The sequence below is a fragment of the Hirundo rustica genome, chromosome 30 (genome assembly GCF_015227805.2).
Source record: "Hirundo rustica isolate bHirRus1 chromosome 30, bHirRus1.pri.v3, whole genome shotgun sequence".
In the NCBI taxonomy this organism is placed as follows: domain Eukaryota; kingdom Metazoa; phylum Chordata; class Aves; order Passeriformes; family Hirundinidae; genus Hirundo; species Hirundo rustica.
In genome coordinates this window covers 1057926-1085733 of record NC_053479.1, presented here as the reverse complement: position 1 = coordinate 1085733, position 27808 = coordinate 1057926, and the positions used below count along the sequence as shown (strand labels likewise).

Below are 27808 nucleotides of genomic sequence, written 5' to 3'. Positions count from 1 at the left end.
GGGCGCGGCCCCGCGCCCGCCGCTGCTTTGCTGTGACGGGGCCGCCGCGGTGCGTGTGGTGCGTGTGTGTGCGGCGCGGCGCGGCGCGGCGGGCGGGCGGCGGCGGGGCCCCGCTGCCGGGAACCGGCTACCGGGCTGCCCCGGGGTTGGGGGGGGCCGCCCGTACCGGGCCGGGGCCGCCCCGCCCTGCCCCGCCCCGCCGCGGCGGGACTTCTGTGTTCGGTGAATTAAACCTGCTCTTTTATTTTGGTAACCGCTCGCGGCCGTGCCAGGCGCCGGGGACCGGGAGGGACCGGGGTGTGAAAGAGGGGGGACACACACACACCGGAGACCCCCCGGCGGGTGGAGGGAGGTGCCGCCGGTTCCCGCGCCCGGGACAGGCTCCGCCCAGCCAGCGCCGTTCTTAAAAGGGCAACGCCACCAGCGCTTCCCTTCCCCGCAATGAGCCCCTGGTGTCTTCCGCCCCTCAGCGCCCTGGGGCGGGGGGCGAGGGCGGGGGGATTCGGGGTACCCCGAGGCACCGAGCCGCCGGTTTGTACCCGTAGGGGACGGCCGAGGGGTGGCAGCGAGGGTGGGGACCACCGGGCTGCACGGTGGGTGTTGCGGCTTGAAGGGTGCGGCTGGGGCGGGGCCTGTGCCCGCGGGAACTGGGGCGGTTGTGTAACGCCGCCCCCGCGCCGGCACCGGGAGCGCGGCGGGGACGGGGCGGCGGTGAGCGGGACGGGGGCCGGCACCGGGATCGGGGGGGCCGGGGGCCGGGGAGTGTCCCGGGACCGGCGGGGAGCGGGGATTGGGGGTGAGCCGGGGTCACCGAAACCGGGGGGGGTGATCCGGGATGGGAACGGGGGGGTTTGATACGGGATCAGGAGAACCGGGACCTCCCGGTGCTCCGGGATCGGGGGGGTCCAGGGGGGTCTGGGGGCTGGGATCAGAGGCGGGGGTCGGGAATGCTCCGGGATCGGGATCGGGGCCGGCTGGGATCGGGGTGTACTCTGGGACTGGGGGAAACCGAAAGAGGGGGGCCGATATGGAATCGGGGGAACCGGGGCTTGGGATGCGCCGGGGATGTGGCGTGCGCCGGTATTGGGGTGGACCGGGACCGGGATCCAGATGGGACCGGGGCTGTGGGATCGGTGGGGCCCGGTATCGAGGGATCCCAGGCCTGGGAGGTTCGTCGGTGTTGTGGAGACTGGGACCGGGACCGGCAGGTGGGCCTGTACCGGGGGAGCCCAGCCCGGGGCTACCCAGCGCTGACAGTGGCCCGCAGGTGGCCCCCGGTGCTGGTCCCGTGGGCAGCCCCGCGCTGCATGGACTGGTACATGATGAACTGCGAGCTCCTGGCCACCTGCAGCGCCCTGGGCTACCTGGAGGGCGACGTGTACCACCGGGAGCCCGACTGCCTGGGTAGGTGGGCACCTGGGTGGGACGGTAGCGGGGGCCAGGGACGGCGGGGACTGACGGCTCCGCGTCCCCAGAAAGCGTCAAGGACCTGATCCGGTACCTGCGCCACGAGGATGAGACCCGGGACGTGCGGCAGCAGCTGGGGGCTGCCCAAATCCTGCAGAACGATCTCCTGCCCATTCTGGTGCAGTACCCCCAGGACAAAGTGCTCTTCGATGCTGTCATCAGGTATCGGGGGGCAGTCTGTGGCCGGGGGTGGCCTTGTGGGGGGCTCCTTGCTGGGCAGGGGTTCCCTCACGCCCCTCCACCCCCTCGCAGGTTGATGGTGAACCTGACGCAGCCAGCCCTGCTCTGCTTTGGGAAGGTGCCAGCAGATGCCACCTCCCGGCACCACTTCCTCCAGGTGCTGTCCTACCTGCAGGCCTACAAGGAGGTGAGTCCTCCCGGGGACCTGCCGTGGGCGAGGGGGGCTTTGCCCACGTTCCCTCGCTCACGTGGGGTCTCTGCAGGCTTTCGCCAGTGAGAAGGTGTTCGTGGTGCTCAGCGAGAAGCTCTACAACCTCCTGCAGCTGGTGAGTTCCCTGTCCTCGGGGGGCTACGGGTGGTGTCCCTGCTGGGGATCCCTCAGGGGCTGCAGGGTCTGTCCTTGCTTGGAATCCTCAGGGGGCTCAAGGGTCCATCCCTGCCAGCGGTCCCTCAGGGGCTGTAGGATCTGTCCATACTGGGGGTCCCTGGTGGGCTGTGGGGTCTGTCCATACCGGGGGTCCCTCAAGCGCTGTGGGTTCTGTCCTTGCAGGGGGTCCTTCAGGGTCTGTGGGGTCCCTCAGGGGCTGTGGGGTCTGTACTTGGAGGAGTCCCTGGTGGGCTGTAGGATCTGTCCCTGCTGGGGGTCCCTCAGGGGCTGTGGGGTCTGTCTCTGCAATGGTTCCCTGGTGGGCTGTAGGATCCGTCCATACCGGGGGTCCCTCAGGACCCCTGTGGGGTCTTTCCCTGCCAGGCACCCCCGGGGGGCTGCGGGGGTCCCTGACATCTCTGTCCCCCCAGGACTGGGAGCAGCGGCAGGAGGAGGACACGCTGCTGATCGAGAGGATCCTGCTGCTGGTGCGCAACGTGCTGCACGTGCCCCCGGACCCCGCGGAGGAGCAGGTACCAGCACGGGGCCTTCCCCTGGCTCCCCGGCAGCCCTGGGGCCGCAGCGGTGGCTCCACGGGGACCCTGACACCCGGCAGTGGCTCCACGGGGACCCTGACGCCCCGCCAACCACCCCCAGCAGGGCGTGGACGGCGACGCCAGCGTGCACGACCGGGTGCTGTGGGCGCTGCACATCAGCGGCATGGACGACCTGCTCAAATTCCTGGCCAGCGCCCAGGTGGAGCAGCAATGGGCCCTGCACGTCCTGGAGATCATCTCCCTCATGTTCCGTGACCAGGTGAGCTGGGGCAGGGCTGGCAGGGCGGGGACCCCCCCCTCCCAGAGCCCCCACGGCGCTGACGGAGCTGCTGGCAGAGCCCAGAGGAGCTGGCGGCGCTGGGACAGGGGACAGCGGGGGCCGAGCACGGGGAGGACACGCGGGAGCTGGAGAGCTTGAGGCAGCGGGAGCTGGCGGAGAAGAGATCCCGGGCGTTGCAGCGCCCGTCCAGGTGAGGAGGGGAGACCCCCGTGGTGGGGATGGGGACCCCCGTGGTGGGGACAGCGTCGCTCAGCTCCTGTGCCCTGCCCAGGCATTCCCGCTTCGGTGGCTCCTACGTCCTGCAGGGCCTCAAGTCCATCGGGGACCGGGATGTGGCGTTCCACAAAGGGCTGCACAACGTGAGTGTGGGGCTGGGGAGGTGGCAGGGGCACAGGGACACAGTGTGGGGCACGGGGTCAGGGATGTAGAGTGGGCAGCTGGGACAGGAACACGATGTGGGGCACGGGGCCGGGTAGGGTGGGGGGCACTGGGACGAGGATGTGGCAGAGGTCGTGGAGATGGGAGCGTGGCTGGGGGGCACAGGGACAGGAACATCGGTGGGACGCAGGACAGGAGCAGGGGCGTGGAGCACAGAACCAGGGATGTGGTGAGCTTGCAGGAGCAGGGATGTGTGGGGCGGCAGGACAGGGACACGGTGGGTGGCACCGAGCCAGGGAGGCGGCAGCGGGCAGTGGGCCGGGAGGTGGCGGGGGACACCAGGACAATGCCACAGGGATAAACCTGAGCGCTCCATCCCCCGCAGCTGAAGAGCTACACCCACGACCTGGGCAAGGAGCCCCGGCGGGTTCCCCGGCACCGCCAGGCCGCCCCCGAGTCGGAGCCCTCGCGCCGCTCCGCCCGCAACGTCCGGCTCTTCCTGCGCCACTTCTGCCAGGACTTCCTGGAGGGCTGCTACAACCGCCTGATGCTGCTGGTCAAGGTGAGCGGCTGGGAGGGCCGGGATCCCCTCTCCAGGCTGTGGGACCCCTGGTTGAGACGCCCCCCCGGTCGCCCCCAGGACCAGCTGGTGCGGGACAAGGCTCAGCAGCACGATGAGACCTATTACCTGTGGGCCACCGCCTTCTTCATGGCCTTCAACCGGCGCCACGGCTTCCGGCCCGAGCTGGTGTCCGAGACCGTGGGGGTCCGAGCTTTCCACTTCATCGAGCAGAACCTCACCACCTACTACGAGATGGCACTGATGGACAAGAAGGAGGCAACAACCTGGGCCCGCAGGTGAGCGCCTGTGACGCTCCTTGGTGTCTGGGACTGCCGTTACCTGGGGTTCTCCTTGAGTACCTGAGACTCCCCGTGGTGTCTGGGACCTTCTGGGCACCTGGGACCCTCAGGTACCTGGGATCTCCTGGTGCATTTGAGCATTTGGGACTCTTGGAGTGCCTGGGATCCCTCAAGTACCTGGGTTCTCCTGGGCACCTGTGATCCCCCTGGGCACCTGTGACCCCTCCACTGCCACCGCCAGGATGCACCTGGCCCTGAAGGCGTACCAGGAGCTGCTGCGGACGGTGCAGGAGATGGACCGCTCCCCGGAGCAGGCGGTGCGGGACAGCAGCCAGGTCATCAAGAGTGAGTCCCCGCATCCCTCTGCCTATCCCTGGGGTGTCCCTGGCCCTCCCCTTCCCACTGCCACCCTCCTCCCTAGGCAACATCTTCTACCTGATGGAATACCGGGAGCTCTTCCTCGCGCTCTTCCGCAAGTTCGACGAGACCAAGCAGCCGCGCAGCTTCCTGCGGGACCTGGTGGAGACGGCTCACCTCTTCCTCCGCATGCTGGAGCGCTTCTGCCGCGGCCGGGCCAACCTCGTGGTGCAGGTGGGATGTGGCTGCCCTGCCCCAGGGGTCCCTGGGGGTCGGGGCAGCCCCCACTGACCCCCATCCTTTCCCCCTCAGAGCAAACACGTGCGGAGGAAGAAGAAGCCTCGCGCGCCCGCGGCGGCCGCCGCCGCGCCCAGCGCCGCGGAGCTGGAGCAGCTGTGGGAGGGATTGGCCCCGCAGCTCCAGGCCTGCTTAGAGGTACCAGGGGAGGGTCCAGCCCCACGGATGGGGGGCTCTGGGGGCACCGTTGGGGCATGGAGTGACCCCCTTGTCCCGCCCCAGGGCGAGGTGCCCCTCCCCGAGGACGTGGTGCCTTTCGACGCCGCCTCGGAGACGCCGGTGGAGGAGCAGCGGGCGGAGGCTCTGCTGCGGATCCAGGAGTGCCTGCGGGATTCCCGCCTGCCCCAGGCCCTGCGGCTGCTGCGCTCGGCCAGGTACCGGCACCGCCGCGCCCGTCCCGCGCCCGCGGCGTGGGGACGCGGTGCCAGCCTGTCCCCGCCGTCCCCAGGGAGGTCTGGCCCGAGGGGGACGTGTTCGGAGCCGCCGACGCGGGGCCGCCCGAGGAGACCCAGCTGCTGCGGGAGATCCTCGTCGCTCCCCTGCCCAGTGAGTGCCCGTCCGTGCCGCCGGGAAGCGGGGAAACGCCGGGCCAGGGCACGGCAAACCCTCAACGCCTCCCACCGCAGGGCAGGCGCCCGCCGAGCCCGAGGAGCCGGAGGAGGAGGAAGAGGAGGACGAGGAAGAGGAGCAGACCGTGCAGGTGTCGGAGAAGGAATTCAACTTCCTCGACTACCTGAAGCGGTGAGGAGGGGTTCGGGGAGGGCCCGGGGCGGGGGTCCCGGCGCGGGGCGGCCGCGCTGACGGGGACGCCCGGGCAGGTTCGCCTGCGCGCCCGTGGTGCGGGCGCTGGTGCTGCTGCTGCGGGGCTACGCCAGGAACAGCGCCCGCACCAACCACTGCGCCGCGCGCCTGCTGCACCGCCTGGCCCGCGACCTGCGCATGGAGCCCCTGCTCTTCCAGCTCTCCCTCTTCGCCCTCTTCCACCGCCTGCTCAGCGACCCCGCCGCCGCCGCGCACCAGGTCAGGCGGGGCCCGGAGCGACCCCGGGAGGGGTCTGTCCCTGCAGCCCCCAGCCCTGCTCTGTCCCTGCAGCCCCCAGCCCCACTCAGTCCCCAGGGTCTCCCAGTCCTGCTCTGTCCCTGCAGCCCCCAGATCTATCTCTGTCCCTGCAGCCCCCAGCCCCGCTCTGTCCCTGCAGCCCCCCAGCCCCACTCTGTCCTTGCAAACCCCAACCCCACCAGGTCCTCAGCATTTCCCAGCCCTGCTCTGCCCCTGCAGCCCCCAGCCCCACTCAGTCCCCAGGGTCTCCCAGTCCTGCTCTGTCCCTGCAGCCCCCAGCCCCGCTCTGTCCTTGCAGCCCCCAGCCCCACTCAGTCCCCAGCATCTCCCAGCCCTGCTCTGCAGGCCCCAGCCCCATTCTCCATCCCTGATGTCCTCCAGCCCCGCTCAGCCTCTGGTGTCCCCCAGCCCCGCTCTCTGTGCCCACATCCCCCAGCCCCTCTGTCCATCCCTGGTGTCCCCCAGCCCCGCTCCATTCCAAATTTCCCTCAGCCCCACTCTCTGTCCTCAGCGTCCTCCAGCCCTGCTTTTTGTCCCCAGCGTCCCCCCCACTCCCTGTCCCCGGTGTCCCCCAGCTCCTCTCTCTCCCTCCTGCTGTCCCCAGGAGCTGGTGACCTTGGCCAAGTTCATCCTGGGCAAGTTCTTTGCGCTGGCAGCCACCAACAAAAAGGCTTTTGTGGAGCTGCTCTTCTGGAAGAGCCCGGCCGCCGTCTACGAGATGACCAAGGGCTACAGCTCCCTGCAGGAGGGAGAGGGGTGAGTGGGGCCGGCGAGAGGAGGGGGCTGCCACCCCCTCTCCCCTCCCCTCACCTCCCTTCTGCCCCTCCCCAGGACCACCCGGAGCCGGGTGCCCCCCTGGACCCCCCAGCAGGAGCAGGAGCTGCGGGAGCTGTACTGGAAGTACAAGGAGGTGGAAGGTACCCGGGGGTCTTCGGGGTCTCAGCGGGACCCCCGGGGCTCGGGCAGAGGCTCTGTCCCTGCATCCTCCCTGTCCCGCAGGTGGGGACGTCATCGCTGCCATCCTGGCGCAGCTCCCGGCGCCCGGGCGGACGCGGAGGCAGGTGGTGAAGCAGCTGGTGCGGATGGGGCTGGCCAGCAGTGCCAAGGACTTCCCGCGGGAGAGGTGGGGCAGGGACCCCTGGGGACGGGGCAGGGACCCCTGGGGACGGGGCAGGGACCCCTGGGGATGGGGCAGGGACCCCTGGGGATGGGGCAGGGACCCCTGGGGACGGGGCAGGGACCCCTGGGGATGGGGCAGGGACCCCTGGGGATAGGGCAGGGACCCCTGGGGACGGGGCAGGGACCCCTGGGGACAGAGCAGGGACCCTCGGGGACAGGGCAGGACCCCCAGGCAGGCACCCACGGCTGTTTCCCGCCCCCAGGAAGGGCACCCGCATCGTGCTGTGGACGCAGGAGCAGGAGGAGGAGCTGACGCGGCTCTTCGAGGAGTTCCAGGGCTCGGACGGTGAGCTGGACACGGGGGGTGTCAGACCCCCTAAAAACCCCCTGTAGCCCCCCACCCTGACCCCGCTACTCCCCACAGACGTCCTGGGGAACATCATGAAGCACCTGACGGCGCGGCGCTCGCGGGCTCGGGTGGTGGAGAAGCTGCTGGGGCTGGGGCTGGTGGCCGAACGCAAGGAGCTGTACAAGAAACGCCGGAGGAAGAGCCAGGGCCCCGGGCCCGGGCAGGTACGGGGGGCTGGAGGCTCCTGGGCTGCTCCCCGAGGGTCCTGTCCCACCCTGGGAGCACCCAAACACGGCCTGTCCCCATCCCGGCCACCCAAACACCGCTGCTTCCCACAGGCTGCCACGCCGGCCCGAGACAGCTCGGGAGAGGATGAGGACAGCGAGGAGGAGGAGGAGGAGGAGGAGGAGGATGAAGCAGAGGAAGGCCTCACAGAGGAGCTCTGGCTGCCCGAGGAGGGGGCTGGGCAGGACCTGGCGCAGCGCCTGCATCAGGAAGGTGGGCGAGGGCTCCGAACCCCCCCGGCTGGGCTGGGCTGCGGGCTTGGATCCTTTTGTCACCTTTGCTGTCCCTGTGTCCCCCCCAGGCCTGGCCGGGCCCCTGCGGTGGCTGCAGAACTGCCTGCGGAGAGCGGCGGGGGACCGCCAGGAGGACGGTGAGCGGGCTGGGGTCGGGGCAGGGGGCTGCAGGGTTGGGGGGTGCCGTGGGGTCAGGGGGGCTGCGGGGTCGGGGTCCCACCGACGCCGCTCCCGGCCCAGGCGTGTCCCACCCGGTGCCGCTGGTGCCGCTGACGGAGGAGAACGAGGACGCCATGGAGGACCGGCGTTTCCAGACCCTGCTGCGGCAGCTGGGGCTGCGGCCCCCCGCCAGCGAGCAGGTGAGGGCCCTGTCCCCATCCCTGTCCCCATCCCTGTCCCCATCCCTGTCCCCATCCCTGTCCCCATCCCCGTCCCCATCCCTGTCCCTGTCCCCATCTCCATCCCCGTCCCCGTCCCCATCCCCGTCCCCATCCCCGTCCCAATTCCTGTCCCCATCCCCGTCCCCATCCCCGTCCCCATCCCTGTCCCTGTCCCCATCCCCATCCCCGTCCCCATCCCTGTCCCTGTCCCCATCCCTGTCCCCATCCCTGTCCCTGTCCCCATCCCCGTCCCCATCCCCGTCCCTGTCCCCATCCCTGTCCCCATCCCTGTCCCCATCCCTGTCCCCATCCCTGTCCCCGTCCCTGTCCCCATCCCTGTCCCCATCCCTGTCCCTGTCCCCGTCCCTGTCCCCATCCCCGTCCCTGTCCCCATCCCTGTCCCCCTGCTCCCAGCTCGGCCCTGCAGTGTCCCCCCCCTCTCTCCCCAGGAATCCTTCTGGCGCATCCCGGCCGCCCTCACCCCGCAGCAGCTCCGGCGTGCGGCCGCCTCCATCGCCCACCGTGGCCTCTCGGGGTCCCCCCAGGACCTGCCAGAGCCACCCGGGTGTCCCCAGGACCCGGCTCCAGGTAAAGGGGCGGGGCTGGGGGTGCGGGACCCCCAGGTGTGGGGCTGGCTCTGAGCCCCCCTCCTTGTGCCCCTCAGCAGAGCCGCTGCCGGCGGGGCTGGGATCAGACTCGGAGAGGTGAGACCGGAATCCCCTTCTCAGCTCGGGGGTCCTCTCTCCCTGGTTTCGGGGGGTCTTCTCCCTGCCTGGGGAGGGGATGCGGCCCCCTGCGTTCTCCCCGTGTGGGGCTGAGCTGTGCCAACCCCTGCAGCGAGGAGCCCGTCCCTGTCCCTGTCCCCAGCCCGGTGCAGCCCCGCACCAAGAGGCGCCGGGAGCTGGCCAGCGAGGATGAGGATGAGGATGAGGATGGCGTGGGCTCAGGTGGGTTCAGCCCCTCTCCTCGCTCCTGGGGGCTGAGGGGGCTCTGGGTGTCACCAGAGGCACTGCTGGGCCGGGGTTGTGCTGTCCCTGTCCCCTTTGCCCCATCCCTGGGGGGCTCAGCCCTCTCCCCACTCCCTCCATCCGCAGGCACCGAGCCGGCCCCCGCTGCTCCCTGCTCCGAGGAGGAGGAGGAGGATGAGGATCCGCAGCCCCGGGGGAGGCGGAAGCGCATCCGCTGCCTGGAAGAGGAGGAGGAGGAGGAGGAGGGCTGAGTGGCTCCCCATACTCTGCCTGTGTCCAGGCCCCGTGCTGTTTCCTGGGCTTTTTGCAGATTTTAATTGGGATTTCTGCGTGTTTTCTGCAGTTTTTTCTGGGGTTTCTACAGGTTTTCTGGGGTTTCTGCAGATTTTCTCCTGCAGGTTTTGATGCTGTTTTTAAAAGTCTGCACAAGCAACCAATTGCTGCACCTCCCCCTGTTTGTCACCATCTCCGTTTTACCCCAAATTCCCTCTTTTTCCTCAGCGGTCGGGTCGGGTTTGTTTCTTTTTTCTTTTTTTTTCTTCTTTTCTTTTCTTCCCTAAACCTTTTTAAATCCGGACACCACCTAAATAAATAAAGGTGACTTTTGGCCTCCTTGGGGGTGTGTGGGTCTGCAGGGGGGCTCGAGCCGCCCTGGCCCCAGGGTGCGCCCGCTGCCTGGACGTGTCGCAATTCCCTGATAACCACGGCTATAAAGCGGTCACGGGACCGGCCGCGGCCGCAGCGGCCGGACAGCGCAGGGGACAGCGGCCAGCGGGTGAGCCGGGGCACGGGGGGATGGCGGGGGGCCGCGGCCACGGGGGTCTGACGGGGGGGGTTCTACCCTTCTCCCATCTCCACAGACCCTCCCGGAGCCGCCACCATGCCCCGGCTTCTGCTCTTCCTCCCTCTCCTCATCCTCAGCCGCGCCATCGCCGCCTCCGTCATCACGGCCGCCGGTGACCGGGCGCTGCTGGCCGAGCTGGTGGCACCGGCAGAGCCCGGCCCGCCTCCGGCACTGGGGGTCCCGTGCCGGGCGCTTCTCCCCGAAACCCTGCCCGGTTTCTGGCGGCTGCCGGCGCTGCCCCGTGGGCTGGCCCGTGCTGCCATGGCCCTGGCGCTGCGCGGGGCCGGCTGTGCCGCCCAGGCCGAGGCCGAAGCGCTGGAGCTGGCTCGGGAGCTGGGGACCCCCAGAGCCGCGGCGCTGCTGCGGGGGCTGGCGCTGGTACCGGGCTCTCCGGCCCCGCGGCCGCTGGCGCTGCTGCTGCTGAGCCTGGCACGCCCGGGGGGCTCGGCCTGCCCGGATCCCACCCGGCTCCGGACCCCCGAGCTCGGCACCGCTCCGCCTTTGGATGGAGGCGCCCGGGAATCGCCGGGGGTCCGGCGGTGCCGCGGTGCCGTGCGGCGCCGCAGGGAGGAGGAGGACGCCTGCAGCCCGGCGGGGGAGCGAGAAGCCCACCGGGTGATGGAGTGGGTGCCGGGAGTCAGCGTCTTCTACAACCTGGGCACCAGCGTCTACTTCGCCTTCCAGGGCTGCGAGGCCACGGCGTCCACGCGGGCGCTGGAGGCCGCCGAGGATCTGGGCTACGCCGGGCTGGCCGCGCTCACCGGCGGCCTCGGGGGGCCCGTGGCCATGGGGGTGCAGCTGGGGCTGCAGCCGGGGCTCAAGGCCGGCGTGCGGGCGCTCATCGGCTACTTCACGTCGGCCGGGGAGCCCTCGCCGGTGCCCACCGCTCACAGCGGCGCCGTGGTCATCGTCTGAATAAAGGGCCGCGTGTGGCAGCTGGCGCCGGGCGCTCGTTTGGGGCGGCTGGGGACGGATCGATGCGGGGTCACCCCGCTCCGGGGCACCGGGACCTTGGCCACGTGGTGGCGGCTGGGCTGGGTTTGTCCCTGTCCGTCTGTCGCCTCCCTGTCCCCACAGCCAGTCCATCCCCGTGGCCACACTGCCGTGTCCCTGTCCCCAGGGCTCTGGGTCCCTCTCTCCCTCCAGCCTGTCCCTGTCCCCGGGGCTCTGTGTCCCCTCTCCTCGTGGCCTTGACCCTGTCCCCATCCCCGCAGTGTCTCCCTGACTCTGTGACCCTGTCCCCACGGCTTGTCACTGTCCCCACAGCTCTGCCCCTGTCCCCACAGCTGCGTCATCCCTGTCCCCACGGCTTGTTCCCATCCCCATGGCCTGTCCCCATAGCTCATCCTGCTGTCCCCACGGCCTGTCCCCGTCCCCACGACTCTATCCCCAGGGTTCTATCCCTGTCCCTATAACCTGTCCCTGTCCCCATGGCTCTGTCCCCGTCCCCACGGCTGTCCCCATCCCCCTGCCTCTGTCCCCACGACCTGTCGCTGTCTCCCTGGCTCTGTCCCCGTGTCCCAATGGCTCCATCCCTGCCCTTGTCCCCCCTGGCCTGTCCCGGTCCCCTCCCTCTGTGTCCCTGTCCCCCCGCCCATCCCGGGCCGCCGCCGTTCCCTCCCCCGGTCCCCGTTAGCCCCGCCCACACGGCTCCGCCCTCGCGTGACGTCAACTCGGGGAAATGAACCGTCCCCTCTGCCAGCCGCCGCTCGCGGGGGGCGTGACCCCGCCGCCGCTCCCCACCAATCACCGAGCAGAGCCGGGGAGGGGGGCGTGGCACCGCTCCGGAGCTCCGCCAATCAGCGCGCAGAGCGCAGCGGGAGGCGTGGCCAAGCCGCCTTCCTGCTCCGGTGGCGGCGGAGGTGGGTCCGGGGGGAGGCCGGGGGTCCCGGGGGGGACGTGGGCGGTTCTGGAGCACGGGGAGCCCCGGAGGAGGGGCGCACAGGGAGGGGGTCCCGGCTGGGGTACACGAAGCGTCCCATGGAGGGCTGTCGCGTATGGACGGGTGCCCATAAACACCCCCCCGTCCCCGCGGGAAGGACGCTTGGGGTGCCCGAGGGGTTCCATGGGGGTCCGGTCTCGGGGGACCCCTGAGGAGGGGCCCGGGGTGCTGGGGGCTCTCGTGGTTACGTGTGTGCGCCCCGCCCCGGGTGGGGAGAGCGCCTCGGCTCACCCCCTGCTCCCAGCGCAGGACGCGGCTGCCGGAACCGCGAGGGGACCCTCGGGAGCTGCCGGGGCTGAGGAAGAGCAGAGGGGACCCCCGGGACCACCCAGGACCGAACGGGAGCGAGGGGAGCCCCGGGACCGCCCAGGACCGAGCGGGAGTGAGGGGACCCCCGGAGCAGCCAGGACCGAGCAGGAGCAGAGGGACCCCCGGGAGAAGAGGGAGCTCAGGAACCACCCAGGAGCAGAGGGACCCCCCGGAGCAGCGGGACCCCCCCGGAGCAGAGGGACCCCGCGCCGCCCGCGCCGCCCGCGCCGCGCAGGTACGCGGGCTGGGTGCAGCGGTGCCCGGCCGGGCCCCGCGGTTGTTTCTCGTCCTCTGCTCCTGCCGTGGCCGGGGGTGGGGGGGGGGCTCCTGGGGCCGGCCCTGACTCGCTCTGCCCCCAGCATGGCGCAGTGGCAGGAGGTGCAGAACTTGGCCAACACTCACCTGGAGCAGGTGCACCAGCTGTACGCGGGCTCGGCGCTGCCCATGGCCGTGCGGCAGTGCTTGGCCGCCTGGATCGAGAGCCAGAACTGGTAACGGGCAGGGGGCTCTGGGGCTGGGTGGGGGGCGCGGGCAGGGCGCTGAGCCCCAACCCCCCCGCTGCCGCAGGCGCCAGGCGGCGGAGCCGCTCTCCTCGCACGCCCCGATGCTGTTCCACTCCTTACTGGTGTTACTGGGAGAGCGCCTGGGCAGCCTGGGCTCGGGCTACGAGGATTTCATGCTGAAGCACAACCTGCGCAAGGCTCACCGCGACCTCCAGGTGCGCTTTCGGGGCTGGGGGAGCGCGGCGAGGAGGAGGAGGGTGAGGAGGGGGGTCGCTGAGCCCCCGGCCCCTCCGCAGGCCGAGTTCGGGAAGAAGCCGGAGCAATTCGCCAACCTGGTGGCCAACCTGCTGCAGGAGGAGCGGCGCATCCTGCGCCTGGGCCAGGCGGCGGGGCAGGTAGGGCAGGGCAGGGCAGGGCCGTGTGTGCGCCCCTCGGGGGTCTCGCTGCCCCCCACCCACCCACACCCCCCCATATCTCCCCCCAGGCCGGTTCGGCCCCCGCTCCCAGCCCAGCCCCGGAGAGCGGCCGGGAGCAGCAGATCCAGCGGCGTTTGGCCGAGTTCCAGACGGCCCTGCAGGTATCCCCCCCCTCCCCGCGACCCCCCTGAGCCCCCCCGGGGGCTGCCCCGGCCCCTCCTGACCCCGCTGCGCCCGCAGGAAGCCGACAGAGCCTTCAGGCACCTGGAGGAGTTGCAGGACGCCTTTGACTTCTGCTACAAGGTGCACTACCTGCCAGGTGAGCCCCTCACGCCGGGGAGATTTGGGGGGGGGGTGGGATATGGCACTGCCCTGCGCCCCCCCCTCCCCACTCCCTTAGAGCCCCCCAAAACCCCACCCGCAGGTCATGAGAGGAGCAGAGACCCCGAGTACATCCAGGAGCTGCAAGCCCTCCAAGCCAAGCTGCAGAAGCTGGACCGGCGGCGGCGGGTGAGGAGGGAGGGTCGGGGTGGGTTTTTGGGGAGGGGGGGGGACAACACCCTGAGCACCCCCCTGAGAGCCACATCTCTCCCCTATCAGGAGGTGCTGGCTCAGATGCAGCAGCTCTTGGGGCGCAGCGAGACGCTGCAGGAGCTGCTGCAGCAGGAGCTGGGGGACTGGAGGGTGCGGCAGCAGCGCCTGTGCCTGGGGGGCCCCGGCGACGCCAACCTGCGCCCGCTGGAGACCTGGTAGGGCCGGGGGGGCTCCGGGCAGGGGGGGCTCGGATGGTACCCTGGTTTTTCTGAGCCTTTTGGTTTTCTTAAATGGAGTCAGATCTTTTTGTTGTTGTACGACGTTAAGAGAGCAGTTTTCTACCTTTTGCCCACAGACGTAACGCAAACGAATCCTTTGGTTTTTCATTCTCTGTGCTTTGTTTGCGTATTTCTGACCTGAAAAGGATCGTAACTGACAATTGGTCTCCAGATGTCACTGAGACACACGAAGCAGTCACATGCAGACAAGAGATTTTCGCAGAGGTTCTTCTGATCCAGCTCCCAGCTGAAAGAGCTGAGAGAAGAAAGAAGGCCCCTTTGTTTATTTTTTAACTTTTTATACATTTGTGGGTCCAGCAGAAGATTGGCTTTTTGGGGTTTCCACCCCTCAGTCTCTGTGGCCAGACCAATTGTCAGTTACGATTGTTTTCAGGTTAGAAATACGCAAGCAAAGGACAGAGAATGAAAAACAAAGGATTTGTTTACGTTACACCTGTGGGAAAAGGTAGAAAACTGCTCTTAATATTGTACAACAACTAAAAGATCTGACTCCTGTCTTGGTTTGGAGACAAATTTGGGGAAAAACTCTTGTATAGGATCCCTCTGGGAAGCAAACCCAAGTGGCCTCTCCCTCCAACCAGTCCGAAAAAAAATCCTCTTTGGAGAAAAGCGGAAAAAACCTATTTTACTAAACAAACAAAGTGCATACAAGTATAAAGAATGAATAATATGAAACAATAAAACCTCTCCTTCTGGAGTGAGATGGCAAATTGAGAAGGTTCTTGCCGTGGGTGGAGCTCGGCTCTCTCTCAGTCTCTCCTCAGTCCCAGTCCCTCCGGCGCTGCTGGAAAATGCCGAGGTCCAGGCCCCGGTGGGCCGCAGGTGCAGCCCCCAGTGCTCCCCTGGGTTTTTTCAGTCCAGAGCAGGTTTAAACAGTCCCAAGAAAAAGGAAAAAAAAAAACAGTCCAGGGAACTTCTCTGCCCTAGCTAGCTGAAACGAACTAAAAGCAAAAAGAAAATCTCAGTCCTGCATTCTCTCCAAGCCTCAGCCGAACACCCCGGCCGGAGAAGGATGTGTTGGAGTCAGGCAGCTCTCTCAAAACAAACCCCGCGCTTCTCCTTGCTCTTAGAACCACTCCTAAAGGCACAGGACTCAATATCCAGTACAAACAGAACAATCGGGGATCCCAAACATCATAAAGTCACCTTAGGACAACTCCATTTTTTAAAGAAAACCGAAAGGCTCGGAAAAAAACCGCAGCGCGACGCTGGGGGGCTGCGGCGAAGCCCCTCTGAGCCGCCGGCCGCCCGCAGGTTCACGGAGCTGGGGCAGGGGCTGTTCCAGCTGCGGCAGCTGCTGCGGGCGCTGGGCGACCTGCGCCAGAAGGTGACCTACGAGAGGGACCCGCTGGCGGCAGAGACACCGCTGCTGGAGCAGCGGCTGCAGGAGCAGCTCACGCACCTGCTGAGGAGGTTGTGGGGGACCCCCGGGGTGGGATTGGTTTTGGGAGGGGTCTGTGCGGCTCCCCGGAGGTGGGATGGATGATCCTGAGGGGTTCCCGGTGTCACGATCCGCTGGTACGCGCGGGGGTCGTGGTGGTTCGTTCACTGATCTCGGAGCGCAGAACGCAACGCGGAGGGGATTTCAGCATTAAAATAAATGCACCTTTTATTGACTGACCATAGCAAATGCGAGAGAGGGATTGAGAGTGAGAGAGAGAGATCGAGGAAAGGGGGGATATAGCTACCAAACGTGGAGACGGCGTCCTCGTGGTCCTGTCACGTCAGGGAGAGTCTCTCCAGATCTCTGGTGAACTCAGGGGTTTTTATTATAGTCCTCAATCACGGGGGGAACAGGTAAATCTACTGAAGCCACCGAGGGGGAACAGGTAGTCCATGTCCTTAGCAGTAAGCGAGAGCCATTGTCTTCTTGGTCCAACGATCACGCCTCCAGGCAAACATCTCGCTTCAGTTAAGTCAGTCCCCATCCCTGAATTGGGGTTGTCAGGGTCTGATGTCTCAGTCCTTGAGAGGGGCTTCATACAGGGGTCTCAATCTCAGTCCTTGGAAGGGGACTTTGATCTCTGTCTGTCACGGTGGTTGCAAAGCAGATGAAGGATTTTCTGTGGGGGACCCCCAAAGTTACCCCAGGAAGTTCCCTTGGCCAAGAGGTGGGGAAATTCACAGGCTGTTGTTGTGAAGCAGGGAGCGTGAGGCAGGTGCAATCTTCAGGTACAGAACTGCCATTACACTGCTCAAAGCCAGTGTACCGTGGCGTGGGGACACAGGAAAATGCACCTGTGGGTGATTGGCAAACATCCACCTGGAGCAGAACAGAACTGCAGTGGGTCCTCGGGGTCCCTATGACGGTCGTGAGGCAGAGGAGGGGAACCTCAGACAGACTCTTACACCGTGGGGTTCTGTGGGCAGGGAGGGTTCGGGCTCTCTCGGGTGCTGGGGTTTGGGGGAATGGGTTTTTTTGTGGTGTCCCGTGCCAGGCCAGGAGCTGGACTTTGATCCTGGTGGGTCCCTTCCAGCTCGGGATGTTCCGTAACCCAAGAGCTTGGGGAGTGTTGGAACAACGCTCTCAGGTGTTGGGATTTGGGATTTTGGGGGAGTCCTGCGGCTCAAAGATTGGATTTAGGATTTTTGGGGGTGTCCTGGGACTCAAAGATTGGATTTAGGATTTTTGGGAGCATCCTGGGACTCAAAGATTGGATTTAGGATTTTTTGGGAGTGTCCTGGGACTCAGAGATTGGATTTAGGATTTTTGGGAGTGTCCTGGGACTCAAAGGTTGGATTTAGGATTTTTTGGGAGTGTCCTGGGACTCAGAGATTGGATTTAGGATTTTTTGGGAGTGTCCTGGGACTCAGAGATTGGATTTAGGATTTGGGGGGGTGTCCTGCAACTCAAAGATTGGATTTAGGATTTTTTGGAAGTGTCCTGCGACTCAGAGATTGGATTCAGGATTTTTTGGATGTCCTGGGACTCCAAGATTGGATTTAGGATTTTTTTGGAGTGTCCTGCGACTCAGAGATTGGATTCAGGATTTTTTGGATGTGTCCTGGGACCCAAAGATTGGATTCAGGATTTTTTGGGAGTGTCCTGCGACTCAGAGATTGGATTCAGGATTTTTTGGGAGTGTCCTGGGACTCAGAGATTTGATTTAGGATTTTTGGGAGCGTCCTGGGACTCAAAGATTGGATTTAGGATTTTTGGGAGTGTCCTGCAACTCAGAGATTGGATTTAGGATTTTTGGGGGTGTCCTGGGACTCAAAGATTGGATTCAGGATTTTTTGGAGTGTCCTGGGACCCAAAGATTGCCCCCCTCGTTGTTTTATTTTTCCCCCCCCAGCGCCTTCGTGGTGGAGCAGCAGCCCAGCACCCCCAACGCCCGGCAGCGCCCGCTCGTCCTCCGCACCGGCAGCAAGTTCTCGGCCCGCGCCCGCCTGCTGCTGCGGCTGCACGACCGCAACCACCGCATGGAGGCCAAGATCCACATCGACAGGTGGGACCCCCACCCCACCCCTGAGACCCCCAGACCTCCCCCGCGGGGGTCCCGCTGGCCCTGACCCCCCCCCGGTGTCTTGCAGGGACCCGCCCAACGTCAAAGGGTGAGAGCTGCGCTGGAGGCGGCGGAGGGGCTGTGAGCCCACCCCGGGGGTCTCTCGGGGGTCTCCTGAACCCCAGCTTCCATCTTTGGGGGGTCCTGACACCCATCTCCAGCCTCTGAGGGAGGGTCCTGAACCCCAATTTCCATCCTTGGGGGGTCCTGACCCACATCTCCAACCTCTGAGGGAGGGTCCTGAACCCCAACTTCCATCTTTGGGGGGTCCTGACCCACATCTCCAACCTCTGAGGGAGGGTTCTGAAACCCAACTTCCCTCTTTGGGGGGTCCTGACCCACATCTCCAGCCCCTGAGGGAGGGTCCTGAACCCCAATTTCCATCCTTGGGGGTCCTGACCCCCATCTCCAGCAGGGCTGCATCACCCAGGGGTCTCGATCCCCGCTATAGCCCTTCTGGGGGTCCTGACCCCTCACCCCCAGCCCCTGAGGGAGGGTTCTGAACCCCAACTTCCATCCCTGGGGGTCCCTGACCCCCCCTCTCCAGCAGGGCTGCATCCCCCCCCACTCATGGCCTCTCTGGGGTTCCCGACCCCCCCCACCCACAGCTGGGCTATGCCCCCTCCTGGGAGGGGGGGTCCTGGCCCCCATCCTCACCCCTCCCGGGGGTCCTGGCCCCCATCCTCACCCCTCCCGGGGGTCCTGGCCCCCATCCTCACCCCTCCCGGGGGTCCTGGTCCCCATCCTCACTCCTCCCGGGGGTCCTGGCCCCCATCCTCACTCCTCCCGGGGGTCCTGGCCCCTCCCGGGGGTCCCGACCCCCTCCCACCCGCCGCCTCTGCCCCGCAGGTTCCGCAGGTTCAACATCCTCACGTCGAGCAGCAAAACGCTCCTGGCCGGGGACAGTCCCCAGGAGGGGCTGATCTGCGACTTCCAGTACCTCGTAGGGACCCCCCCCGAGACCCCCTGAGACCCCCCGAGACCCCCAGACCCCCCGGGGCAGGGTGAGCGCCCCGCCCCGGGCTGACTCTCGTTCCCCGCAGACGCTGAAGGAGCAGAAGGACAGCAGGGCTGGCAAGGGCAAAGGCGGCGGCGGCGAGGTGGGCGCGGGGTCGGGGGTCCGGGGGCTGCGGGGGGCTCGGCACCGGGCGGTGACCGCGGTGTCACCTCCCGGCAGGGTCCCTTGGTGGTGACAGAGGAGCTGCACCTCATCACCTTCACGCTGGCCTACGCCTACTGCGGGCTGGAGCTGGAGCTGGAGGTGAGGGCTGGGGGGGTTTGGGGGGGCTGGGGGGGGTTCGGGGGTGCTGGGGGGCGGTTTGGGGGGGCTGGGGGCGGCCAGCCTGACCCCTGTGCCCCTCCCCAGACCACCACGCTGCCCTTTGTCATCATCTCCAACAACAACCAGCTCTCCAGCGCCTGGGCCTCCATCCTCTGGTTCAACATGCTCAGCTCTGACCCCAAGGCGAGCGGGGAGCCCCGGTGCCACCCCCGGTGCCATCCCCTGCCCCGTGTCCCCTTGTCCCTTGACCTCGGCCCTGGTGTCCTGTCCCTGTTCCTGGTTGTCCCCTGGTCCCAATCCCCTGGCCTGCTGCATGTCCTTGTCCCTTGGTCCCTGTCCCACCCCTGTCCCCATCCCTTGAACCCCATCCTCTGCCACTTGTCCCTGTCCTGTCCCTTGCTCCAGTGCGTGTCCCTGTCCCCACCACGTCCCCCTCCTGTCCTCTCCCAATGTCCCTGTGCCCCCCATGTCCCTGTCACCACTCACCCCTTGTCCCCATCCCATTGCCATGTCCCTGTCCTCACCCTGTGTCCCCCCGTGTCCCCGTCCCTGCTCACCCGTGTTCCCCCGTGTCCCCCCGTGTCCCCCCGTGTCCCCCCGTGTCCCCGTCCCCGCTCACCCGTGTCCCCCCGTGTCCCCCCGTGTCCCCGTCCCCGCTCACCCGTGTCCCCCCCGTGTCCCCCCGTGTCCCCCAGGCCCAGCAGTTCTTCTCGTCGCCTCCGCCGGCGCCGTGGCCCCGGCTGGCCGAGGTGCTGAGCTGGCAGTTCCAGAGCGTGGCCGAGCGGGGACTCAGCCGGGAAAACCTCCTCATGCTGGCCAAGAAACTGCTGGGTAAGGCTGGGGACACGGGGGGGACACAGGGAGACACAGGGGGACACAGGGGGACATGGGGGGGACACAGGGGGGACACGGCTGCACTGCCCTCCCTCACCCTGCTCTCACCTCAAGGCTCGAAGCCGTCGCCGGACAGCACCGTGGCCTGGCCCAAGTTTTCAAAGGTGAGTAGGGCCTGTCCCCTCTGTCCCCATGGCCCTGTGTCCCTGTCCCTCTGTGTCCCTCTTGTCCCTCCATGTCCCTGTCCCTCTTGTCCCTCCATGTCCCTGTCCCTCCGTGTCCCTGTCCCCCCGTGTCCCTGTCCCCTCTTGTCCCCCCGTGTCCCTCTTGTCCCCCCGTGTCCCTCTTGTCCCCCCGTGTCCCTGTCCCCCCGTGTCCCTCCGTGTCCCTGTCCCCCCATGTCCCTGTCCCCTCTTGTCCCTCCGTGTCCCTCTTGTCCCTCCGTGTCCCTGTCCCCTCTTGTCCCTCCGTGTCCCTCTTGTCCCTCCGTGTCCCTGTCCCCTCTTGTCCCTCCGTGTCCCTCTTGTCCCTCCGTGTCCCTCTTGTCCCTCCGTGTCCCTCTTGTCCCCCCGTGTCCCTGTCCCCTCTTGTCCCCCCGTGTCCCTGTCCCCCCGTGTCCCTCTTGTCCCCCCGTGTCCCTGTCCCTCCGTGTCCCTGTCCCCTCCTGCCCCCCCGTGTCCCTGTCCCCCCGTGTCCCTGTCCCCCCGTGTCCCTGTCCCCTCCACGTCCCGTCCCACCTTTGGCCCCACCCTGCTGCAATTCTAGAAGCCGAGGGTTTGGGGACCCTCAGGCCAAAGCTGCGTTCGGCTTTTCAGAGCAGGCTTCCAGAACCAAGTGAAATTTAGCTGGGTGTGCAGTTCCAATAACGTCGTGAGATCTCACGGGGTGGAAAAACTGAAGATTTAAGGTTTTAGTACACGGGGATGTAGATGGGGCGATACAGAGGATTTAGGGCGTTGTCTGAGTTCTTCTTCTTCTTGGTTTCGGGTGTTTTTCCCTAAGTGAAAAGCGCTGCAAACCTCGAGTAGTCGATCATTAATTTGAAAGCGGGAACGACAGAAGCATCGTCTTGTCATCAAATAGTTTACCCTCAAATAACCTTTAAAAAAAAAAGGTTAAAGAAACTTCCATCTTTTCCGTCTTGCTCCTCGGAGCTCGCGACTCTTAAGGCCGTGCCGTAAATCAAAATGAACAAAACGCCGAGCACGAAAGCGAAACTCGCTGTGGCACCGAAAAAAAAAAAGAAAATTAAAAATAAATTAAAAATCGGTTAAGAATAAAATGAAATGACAGCACCCCGCTGTCCTGTGTCACCGAGACACACGAAGCAGGCGCACGCAGACAAGAGATTTTCGCAGAGGTTCCTCTGATCCAGCTCCCAGCTGAGAGAGCCGAGAGAAGAGAGAGCTCCTTTGTTTATTCTTTTACTTTTTATACATTTGTGGGTCCAGCAGAAGATTGGCTTTTTGGGGTTTCCACCCCTCAGCCTCAGTGGCCAGACGAATTGTCAGTTACGATTGTTTTCAGGTTAGAAATACGCAAACAAAGGGCAGAGAATGAAAAACAAAGGATTTGTTTATATTACTTCTGTGGGGAAAGGTAGAAAAACTGCTCCAATATTCTACAGTAACTAAAAGATCTGACTCCATTGATGAAAATCAAAAGGCTAATAAAGAAACTCAGAAAAACCAGGGTGTGACAGTCCTGTCCCTCCGCGTCCCCTCTCCCGCAGGATGGAGCTGCTGGCTTCTCCTTCTGGACCTGGCTGGACGCCATCCTGGGGCTGCTCCAGGAGCACCTCAAGCAGCTCTGGAAGGACGGGTACGAGCGGGGCTGGGGGCGCCGGGGAAGGGGCTGGGGGGTCCCTGGGGAGCTGACTTCGCCTCCCCCCCCAGCCTCATCCTGGGCTTCGTGAGCCGCAAGCAGGAGGAGAAACTGCTCAAGTCCAAGAGGACGGGGACGTTCCTGCTGCGCTTCAGCGAGAGCGTCCTCGGCGGGGTCACCTTCACCTGGGTGGAGCACCACGAGACAGGTGGGTGACCCCCTGCCCAAAACCTCCCCAAAACCCGCCTCAGCCAGGGGGGATTTGGTGCTGACTCGAAGCTTTGGGGGTGTTTCACGATACGGCAGCTGGAGGAGAGGGAAATTTCCTACCCGGGGGAGTTACTGCTCCTTCTCAGTCGAAAAGAGATTTCCTCTCAAAAGAGATTTCTTTTTTTTTTTTTTTTTGGTGGAGAACTCTCCCAAAACTTGTGTTATTCGATATTTTCACTGATGAAAAGAACGGAGAATGTGAAGGTTTTTAGATGGAAGAGACGCTGGAAACCGCAGCGTTGAAAACGTCTTTGATTACCTGAGAAAAGCTGGGAAGGGGGAAAAAAAAAAAAAATCTAAAAAACCCCTGAATTTAAAAAAGAGCATAAAATTCTACTTAGTTGCTTAGGGAGAAATCAGCTGTTCAAATGTGGCAGGCCGGGGGTAGGATTGGCTACATCAGGACAAGGAAAACAAACCCAAAGTGAGCCCCAAAACTGCTACGAGTCCGAGCAGGCTCCATCGCTGCGTGTATTTTATAAGAAAAGGGCAAATTTGGGCCAAAAATGGCAGACAAGAGGTTCCTGTGCTGTTTTAGAGGGGTGAGCTCCCAGTCCCTTCAGTCGCCTTGGGAAGGCTGAGCTGGAACAGAGGATAAAGGAGATATTTAAATTAAAAGGTCTTTAAAGGTGCACCTTGGGCAGGACAAGAGCCTGGCTGGGGCTACACCCAAAATGGGCAGAAAATGGGCACAAGAAAGGGCCCAAAATGGACCCAAAATGGGCACAAGAAAGGGCCCAAAATGGACCCAAAATGGTCACAAAATGGACCCAAAATGGGCACAAAATGGTCACAAAAAAGGGCCCAAAATGGATAAAAAATGGACCCCAAATGGGCAGAAAATGGATAAAAAATGAGCACAAAAATGGCTGCCCAGTCACGAGGCCTCACACTTTTACAAGTTTTGGTCCATTTGCATATTGGGGTTTTAATTGTCCAATTCCAGCTCCGGGTTGTGAGGTCCCATCCTTCTTGTTTTCTCTCTTCAATCCACCATTGTCTGTGGTTTGGGGCCTGAAAACTTGTGCCAGTTGTTCTTGGTGTGCAGCAGGAGAAGGATTTGTTTTGTGCAGAGAGCTGAGTGACACTGAATGTGAGCTCAGAACTGCACCCCTGGGCAGCACAGAACATGAAAAAAACCTACAAAAAACACCGCTGGGCAGCACAGAACCTGGAAAAAAATAATGAAAAACATCCCTGAGCAGCACAGAACCCGAAAAAAAAATCGGAAAAAAACACTGGGCAGCACAGAACCTGAAAAAAATGAAAAACACCGCTGGGCATCACATAACCTGAAAAAAAATATTGAAAAACACCCTTAGGCATCGCAGAACCTGAAAAAAAAAAATGAAAAACACCGCTGGGCATCACAGAACCTGAAAAAAATTTCTTGAAAAACACCCTTAGGCATCACAGAACCTGAAAAAAATATTGAAAAAAACCGCTGGGCATCACAGAACTCAAAAAAACAACACAAAAAACGCCGCTGGGCATCACAGAACCTGAAAAAAAATAATGAAAAACACCGCTGGGCATCACAGAACCTGAAAAAAAATAATGAAAAACACTGCTGGGCATCACAGAACCTGAAAAAAAAAAATGAAAAACACCCTTAGGCATCACAGAACCTGAAAAAAAAAATGAAAAACACCCTTAGGCATCACAGAACCTGAAAAAAATAATGAAAAACACCCTTAGGCATCACAGAACCTGAAAAAAAATAATGAAAAACACCGCTGGGCAACACCCTTAGGCATCACAGAACCTGAAAAAAACCATGAAAAACACCACTGGGCAGCACAGAACCTGAAAAAAAATTATTGAAAAACACCCTTAGGCATCACAGAACCTGAGAAAACCCATGGAAGTGCATCCCCCTGACCCCTTGTGCCCCCCTCCACAGGACCCCCCTCCTTCCGCGCCGTGGAGCCCTACAGAGCCTCGGAGCTGGTGTCGCTGGCGCTGCCCGACATCATCCGCAACTACCAGATGATGATGGAGGAGAACCCTCCGGAGAACCCCCTCAAGTTCCTGTACCCCGGCACGGCCCGGGACGAGGCTTTCGGCCGTTATTACAGCCAGAAGCAGGAGGGTACGGCACCGGCGCCGGGCCGGGTGGCACCGGGTGGTGGCGGCGCCTGACCCGTCTCTTTGTCCTTCAGAGAACCTGGGCGAGTCCAAGAAGTACCTGAACCGGCGCCTCATCCGCGTGTCCTCCAGGTGAGCGAGGGCGGCGCGTGAGTTCCTGGTCTTTTCTCCGCGCCGCAGCCGGGATTAGCGCACGGCGGTCGTGGGTTTGGGGTTTGTTAATTCTTATCCGTGCCGCGGCCTCGCGAGCCGTGAGCTCCGATCAGCGAGGTGGGGAATGGAGTTGTGTCCCTTTTTATCGAGGTTTCTCGTCTTTTCTCCGCGTCACAGCCGGGATTAGCGCATAGCAGTCGTGGGTTTGGTGTTTGGGCTCGTTTTTCGTTAATTCTTATCTGTGCCGCGGCCTCACGAGCCATGAGCTCTGATGGACGAGGTGGGGAATGGAGTTGTGTCCCTGACTTTTTTCTGAGGTTTCTTGGCTTTTCTTCGCGTCGCAGATGGGATTAGCGCATGGCGGTCGTGGGTTTTGGTGTTTGTTAATTCTTGTCCGTGCCGCAGCCTCGTGAGCCGTGAGCTCCAAACGATGAGGTGGGAAATGGAGTTGTCTCCCTGACTTTTTTCCAAGGTTTCTGGTCTTTTCTTCACGTTGCAGCCAGGATTAGCACACAGCAGTCGTGGTTTTGGTGTTTGGACTCGTTTTTTGTTAATTCTTATCCGTGCCACGGCCTCGCGAGCCGTGAGCTCTGATGGGCGAGGTGGGGAATGGAGTTGTGTCCTTGACTTTTTTCTGAGGTTTCTTGTCTTTTCTTCGCGTCGCAGCTGGGATTAGCACATGGTGGTCGCGGGTTTTGGTGTTCGTTAATTTTTATCCGTGAGCTCCAGTCAGCGAGGTGGGGAATGGAGTTGTGTCCCTGACTTTTTTCCCGAGGTTATTTAAGCATAAAGCATCCAATAAGGAGGTGGCGGCTGTGGCATTTATATTTTTTGACCCAATAATTGTCCCCAGTGCCGGCCTTTTTCACCCAATTAGGAAAAAAACACCCGAAACCAAGACGAAGAAGGACTTAAGCAACACCTCAAATGCTCCATCTTGCCCCGTATCTATGACCATATAATTAATATTAATTTACATGACCACAAAACCCCGATTTATAATTTTTTTCACCCCGCTCCAACTGCCGCACCCCGGCGCCGCCGCTGAGCTTCGGAAGCCTGCTCCGCAAAGTCGAACGCGGCGCTTGCCCGAGGGTCAAGGGAAAAACGGGTTTAGAAACAGGGAAAAAAAACCAAACCAAAATCAACCTCCGGAATTCCCACACCTGGATCCCTCTGGGGCCTTGCGGGGTCCCCTGACGCCGCTGTCTCTCGCTGCAGGCAGCCCGCGTGGAAGACGGAGGAGGAGCTGGTGTTTGCCACGGAGAACCTGGAGACGCTGCAGCTGCAGCCCGGAGGGCACGGGGCACAGCGGGCCGGGGGCCTGGCACTGCCCCAGGGCTTGGGGACACCGCAGGGCACCCCCGGGAACGTGGGGACACCGCAGGGCACCCCCGGGAACGTGGGGACACCGCAGGGGGTGGCCGTGAGCCCGGGGACACCTCAGGGCATGGCCACGAGCCCGGGGACACTGCAGGTCACCCCTGGGAATTTGGGGACACCACAGATGATGGCCACGAGCCCAGGGACACTGCAGGTCACCCCTGGGAATTTGGGGACACCACAGATGATGGCCACGAGCCCGGGGACACCGCAGATGGTGGCTGCAAGCACGGAGACACTGCAGGTCACCCCTGGGAACTTGGGGACATCACAGGTGATGGCTGCAAGCCCAGGGACACTGCAGGTCACCCCTGGGAATTTGGGGACACCCCAGGTGATGGCCATGACCCCGGGGACACTGCAGGTGGTGGCCACAAGCCCAGGGATACCACAGGTCACCCCTGGGAATTTGGGGACATCACAGATGATGGTCACAAGCCCGGGGACACTGCAGGTCACCCCTGGGAATTTGGGGACACCACAGATGATGGTCACAAGCCCGGGGACGCTGCAGGTCACCCCTGGGAACTTGGGGACATCCCACGTGATGGTCACAAGCCCGGGGACGCTGCAGGTCACCCCTGGGAATTTAGGGACACCACAGATGATGGCCACGAGCCCGGGGACACCGCAGATGGTGGCTGCAAGCACGGGGACACTGCAGGTCACCCCTGGGAATTTGGGGACATCACAGGTGATGGCCATGACCCCGGGGACACTGCAGGTCACCCCTGGGAATTTGGGGACACCCCAGGTGATGGCCACGACCCCGGGGACACCGCAGCCCAGGGGCTTGGGGACGCTGCAGGCACAGCCCCAAGGCCTGGAGCCACCACGGGTGGGCTCGGGGGTCCCCGACGTGCAGGGGACGCTGCAAGCGGCGCCGGGGGCTGTGGTGCCCGAGGAGGGGACGCTGCCGCCGGAGCTGAGGGACCTGGAGCTGCTGCCGGGGGGTCAGGACATGCTGGAGCTGCTGCAGTCGCTGGAGGGGCTGGAGCCGGCCTCGGGGGGGCCTGGGGGCCCTGGAAGAGGCGGAGCTGGTGCCCAACGTGGGGGAAACGTCGGAGGAGAGATTCCAGCTGAGCCCCGGTGAGTGTCGGGGCTGGGGCGGGGACAGAGCTGTCCCCTGGGCACCGAGCTGTCCCCTGGGCACGGGGCTGTCACCTCTGTCCTGTCCCCTGGGCACCCAGCTGTCCCCTCTGCCCTGTCCCCTGGGCACCGAGCTGTCCCCTCTGCACTTAGTTGTCCCCCCAGTCCTGTCCCCTGGGCCATGCCCTGTCCCCTGGCGTGTCCCTACCACCCTGTCCCCTGATGTGTTCCCCCAGCCCTGCCCTGTTCCCTTGGCACTTAGTTGTCCCCAGGGCACTGAGATGTCCCCAGGGCACTGATCTGTCCCCTGATGTGTCCCCTCAGCCCTGTCCCCTGACATATCCCCACTGCCCTGTCCCCTGGACTCTGTCCCCTGATGTGTCCCCGCCGCCCTGTCCCATGTTCCCTGTCCCCAATGTGTCCCCTGGGCTCTGTGCCCTGTCCCCTGATATGTCCCCTGATGTGTCCCCTGTCCCCTGGGCTGTGTCCCCTGTCCCCTGATGTGTCCCCTGTCTCCTGACGTGTCCCCTGGGCCCTGTCCCCTGGGCTCTGTCCCGTGTCCCCTGGGCTCTGTCCCCTGTCCCCTGACGTGTCCCCTGTCCTGTGTCTCCTGACGTGTCCCCTGGGCTGTGTCCTGTGTTCCCTGTCCCGTGGGCTCTGTCCCCTGTCCCCTGACGTGTACCCTGGGCTCTGTCCCGTGTCCCCTGGGCTGTGTCCCCTGTCCCCTGATGTGTCCCCTGGGCTCTGTCCCATGTCCCCTGGGCTCTGTCCCATGTCCCCTGTCCCCTGGGCTCTGTCCCGTGTCCCCTGGGCTGTGTCCCCTGTCCCCTGTCCCCCTGGGCTCTGTCCCATGTCCCCTGTCCCCTGGGCTCTGTCCCGTGTCCCCTGTCCCCCTGGGCTCTGTCCCGTGTCCCCTGGGCTGTGTCCCCTGTCCCCTGTCCCCCTGGGCTCTGTCCCATGTCCCCTGGGCTCTGTCCCCTGTCCCCTGTCCCCTGGGCTCTGTCCCCTGTCCCCTGTCCCCTGATGTGTCCCCTGGGCTCTGTCCCCTGTCCCCTGGGCTCTGTCCCATGTCCCATGTCCCCTGTCCCCCCGCAGGCAGCGCCGCGCTCCTGGACCGCCACGACCCGTTCCTGCCGCAGCCCGAGGACTCGGCGCTGCCCTCCGCTCCCTCCCTCTTCTCCTCCGCCGACTTCCCCCCGCTCTGCCTCGACGCCAGCGACTTCCAGTGACCCCCTCCCCCTGTAAATGGCCCCCCCCCGCTGCCCCCGGAGCCGCTGCCTCGTGTCCGCCGGACCTTTATTGGCAACGTCATAAATACCCGAGATAAATAGTGGAAACGTGGCGTTCAAATAAATAACCCCTGGGGGAGAGGGGGAATAAATAGGGGACGGGGGG

The 27808-nt window shown here is 64.1% G+C and overlaps 3 protein-coding genes across 10 annotated transcripts; all 3 read left to right on the top strand.

The window, feature by feature from the left end:
• Nucleotides 1–684: 684 nt before the first annotated feature.
• On the top strand, nt 685–9818 carry TIMELESS (timeless circadian regulator). Of its 4 annotated transcripts, none has more exons than XM_040088417.2 (30): nt 685–711; nt 1268–1404; nt 1476–1629; nt 1720–1834; nt 1911–1973; nt 2446–2547; nt 2675–2830; nt 2908–3041; nt 3123–3210; nt 3615–3791; nt 3870–4087; nt 4332–4435; nt 4512–4681; nt 4760–4882; nt 4967–5118; nt 5193–5290; nt 5371–5485; nt 5563–5764; nt 6408–6559; nt 6635–6720; nt 6803–6926; nt 7186–7268; nt 7347–7495; nt 7610–7769; nt 7858–7926; nt 8030–8148; nt 8619–8757; nt 8837–8873; nt 9007–9116; nt 9264–9818. In XM_040088417.2, exons 2-30 carry the CDS (start codon nt 1308–1310, stop codon nt 9386–9388), a joined length of 3621 nt encoding a protein of 1206 aa, XP_039944351.1. In that variant the 5' UTR covers nt 685–711; nt 1268–1307; the 3' UTR covers nt 9389–9818. The 4 variants fall into 4 exon arrangements, with proteins under 4 accessions (XP_039944351.1, XP_039944349.1, XP_039944350.1 ...); XM_040088415.2 differs by having other exon boundaries at nt 8834–8873; XM_040088416.2 differs by having other exon boundaries at nt 2672–2830.
• A 199-nt stretch (nt 9819–10017) lies between these two features.
• On the top strand, nt 10018–10896 carry APOF (apolipoprotein F). Its single transcript, XM_058423794.1, has one exon. It carries the CDS (start codon nt 10018–10020, stop codon nt 10894–10896), a length of 879 nt encoding a protein of 292 aa, XP_058279777.1.
• An 896-nt stretch (nt 10897–11792) lies between these two features.
• Nucleotides 11793–27750, top strand: STAT2 (signal transducer and activator of transcription 2). 5 transcript variants are annotated; one of them, XM_058423810.1, is made up of 25 exons: nt 11949–12467; nt 12592–12723; nt 12800–12950; nt 13032–13130; nt 13220–13312; nt 13392–13470; nt 13576–13661; nt 13752–13900; nt 15239–15397; nt 17281–17433; nt 17519–17539; nt 18340–18433; nt 18534–18590; nt 18668–18751; nt 18857–18955; nt 19468–19603; nt 19721–19770; nt 21339–21427; nt 21502–21638; nt 23604–23792; nt 23863–23920; nt 25163–25598; nt 25659–25718; nt 26049–26413; nt 27509–27750. In XM_058423810.1, exons 2-25 carry the CDS (start codon nt 12593–12595, stop codon nt 27738–27740), a joined length of 3207 nt encoding a protein of 1068 aa, XP_058279793.1. In that variant the 5' UTR covers nt 11949–12467; nt 12592; the 3' UTR covers nt 27741–27750. The 5 variants fall into 5 exon arrangements, with proteins under 5 accessions (XP_039944354.1, XP_039944353.1, XP_058279793.1 ...); XM_040088420.2 differs by adding an exon at nt 11793–11843 and having other exon boundaries at nt 12173–12467; nt 25163–26413; XM_040088419.2 differs by adding an exon at nt 11806–11843 and having other exon boundaries at nt 12168–12467; nt 25163–26413.
• Nucleotides 27751–27808: the final 58 nt, after the last annotated feature.

Coding starts and splice junctions, on each gene's coding strand:
- TIMELESS (XM_040088414.2), top strand. CDS start 1,308: ATGGACTGGTACATGATGAACTGCGAGCTCCTGGCCACCTGCAGCGCC. Junction 5,765..6,407: donor CCGCCGCCGCCGCGCACCAG/GTCAGGCGGGGC, acceptor TGCTGTCCCCAG/GAGCTGGTGACCTTGGCCAA. Junction 9,117..9,263: donor TGAGGATGGCGTGGGCTCAG/GTGGGTTCAGCC, acceptor CTCCATCCGCAG/GCACCGAGCCGGCCCCCGCT.
- STAT2 (XM_040088420.2), top strand. CDS start 12,593: ATGGCGCAGTGGCAGGAGGTGCAGAACTTGGCCAACACTCACCTGGAG. Junction 19,604..19,720: donor GCTGGCCAAGAAACTGCTGG/GTAAGGCTGGGG, acceptor TCTCACCTCAAG/GCTCGAAGCCGTCGCCGGAC. Junction 19,771..21,338: donor CCTGGCCCAAGTTTTCAAAG/GTGAGTAGGGCC, acceptor CCTCTCCCGCAG/GATGGAGCTGCTGGCTTCTC.
- APOF (XM_058423794.1), top strand. CDS start 10,018: ATGCCCCGGCTTCTGCTCTTCCTCCCTCTCCTCATCCTCAGCCGCGCC.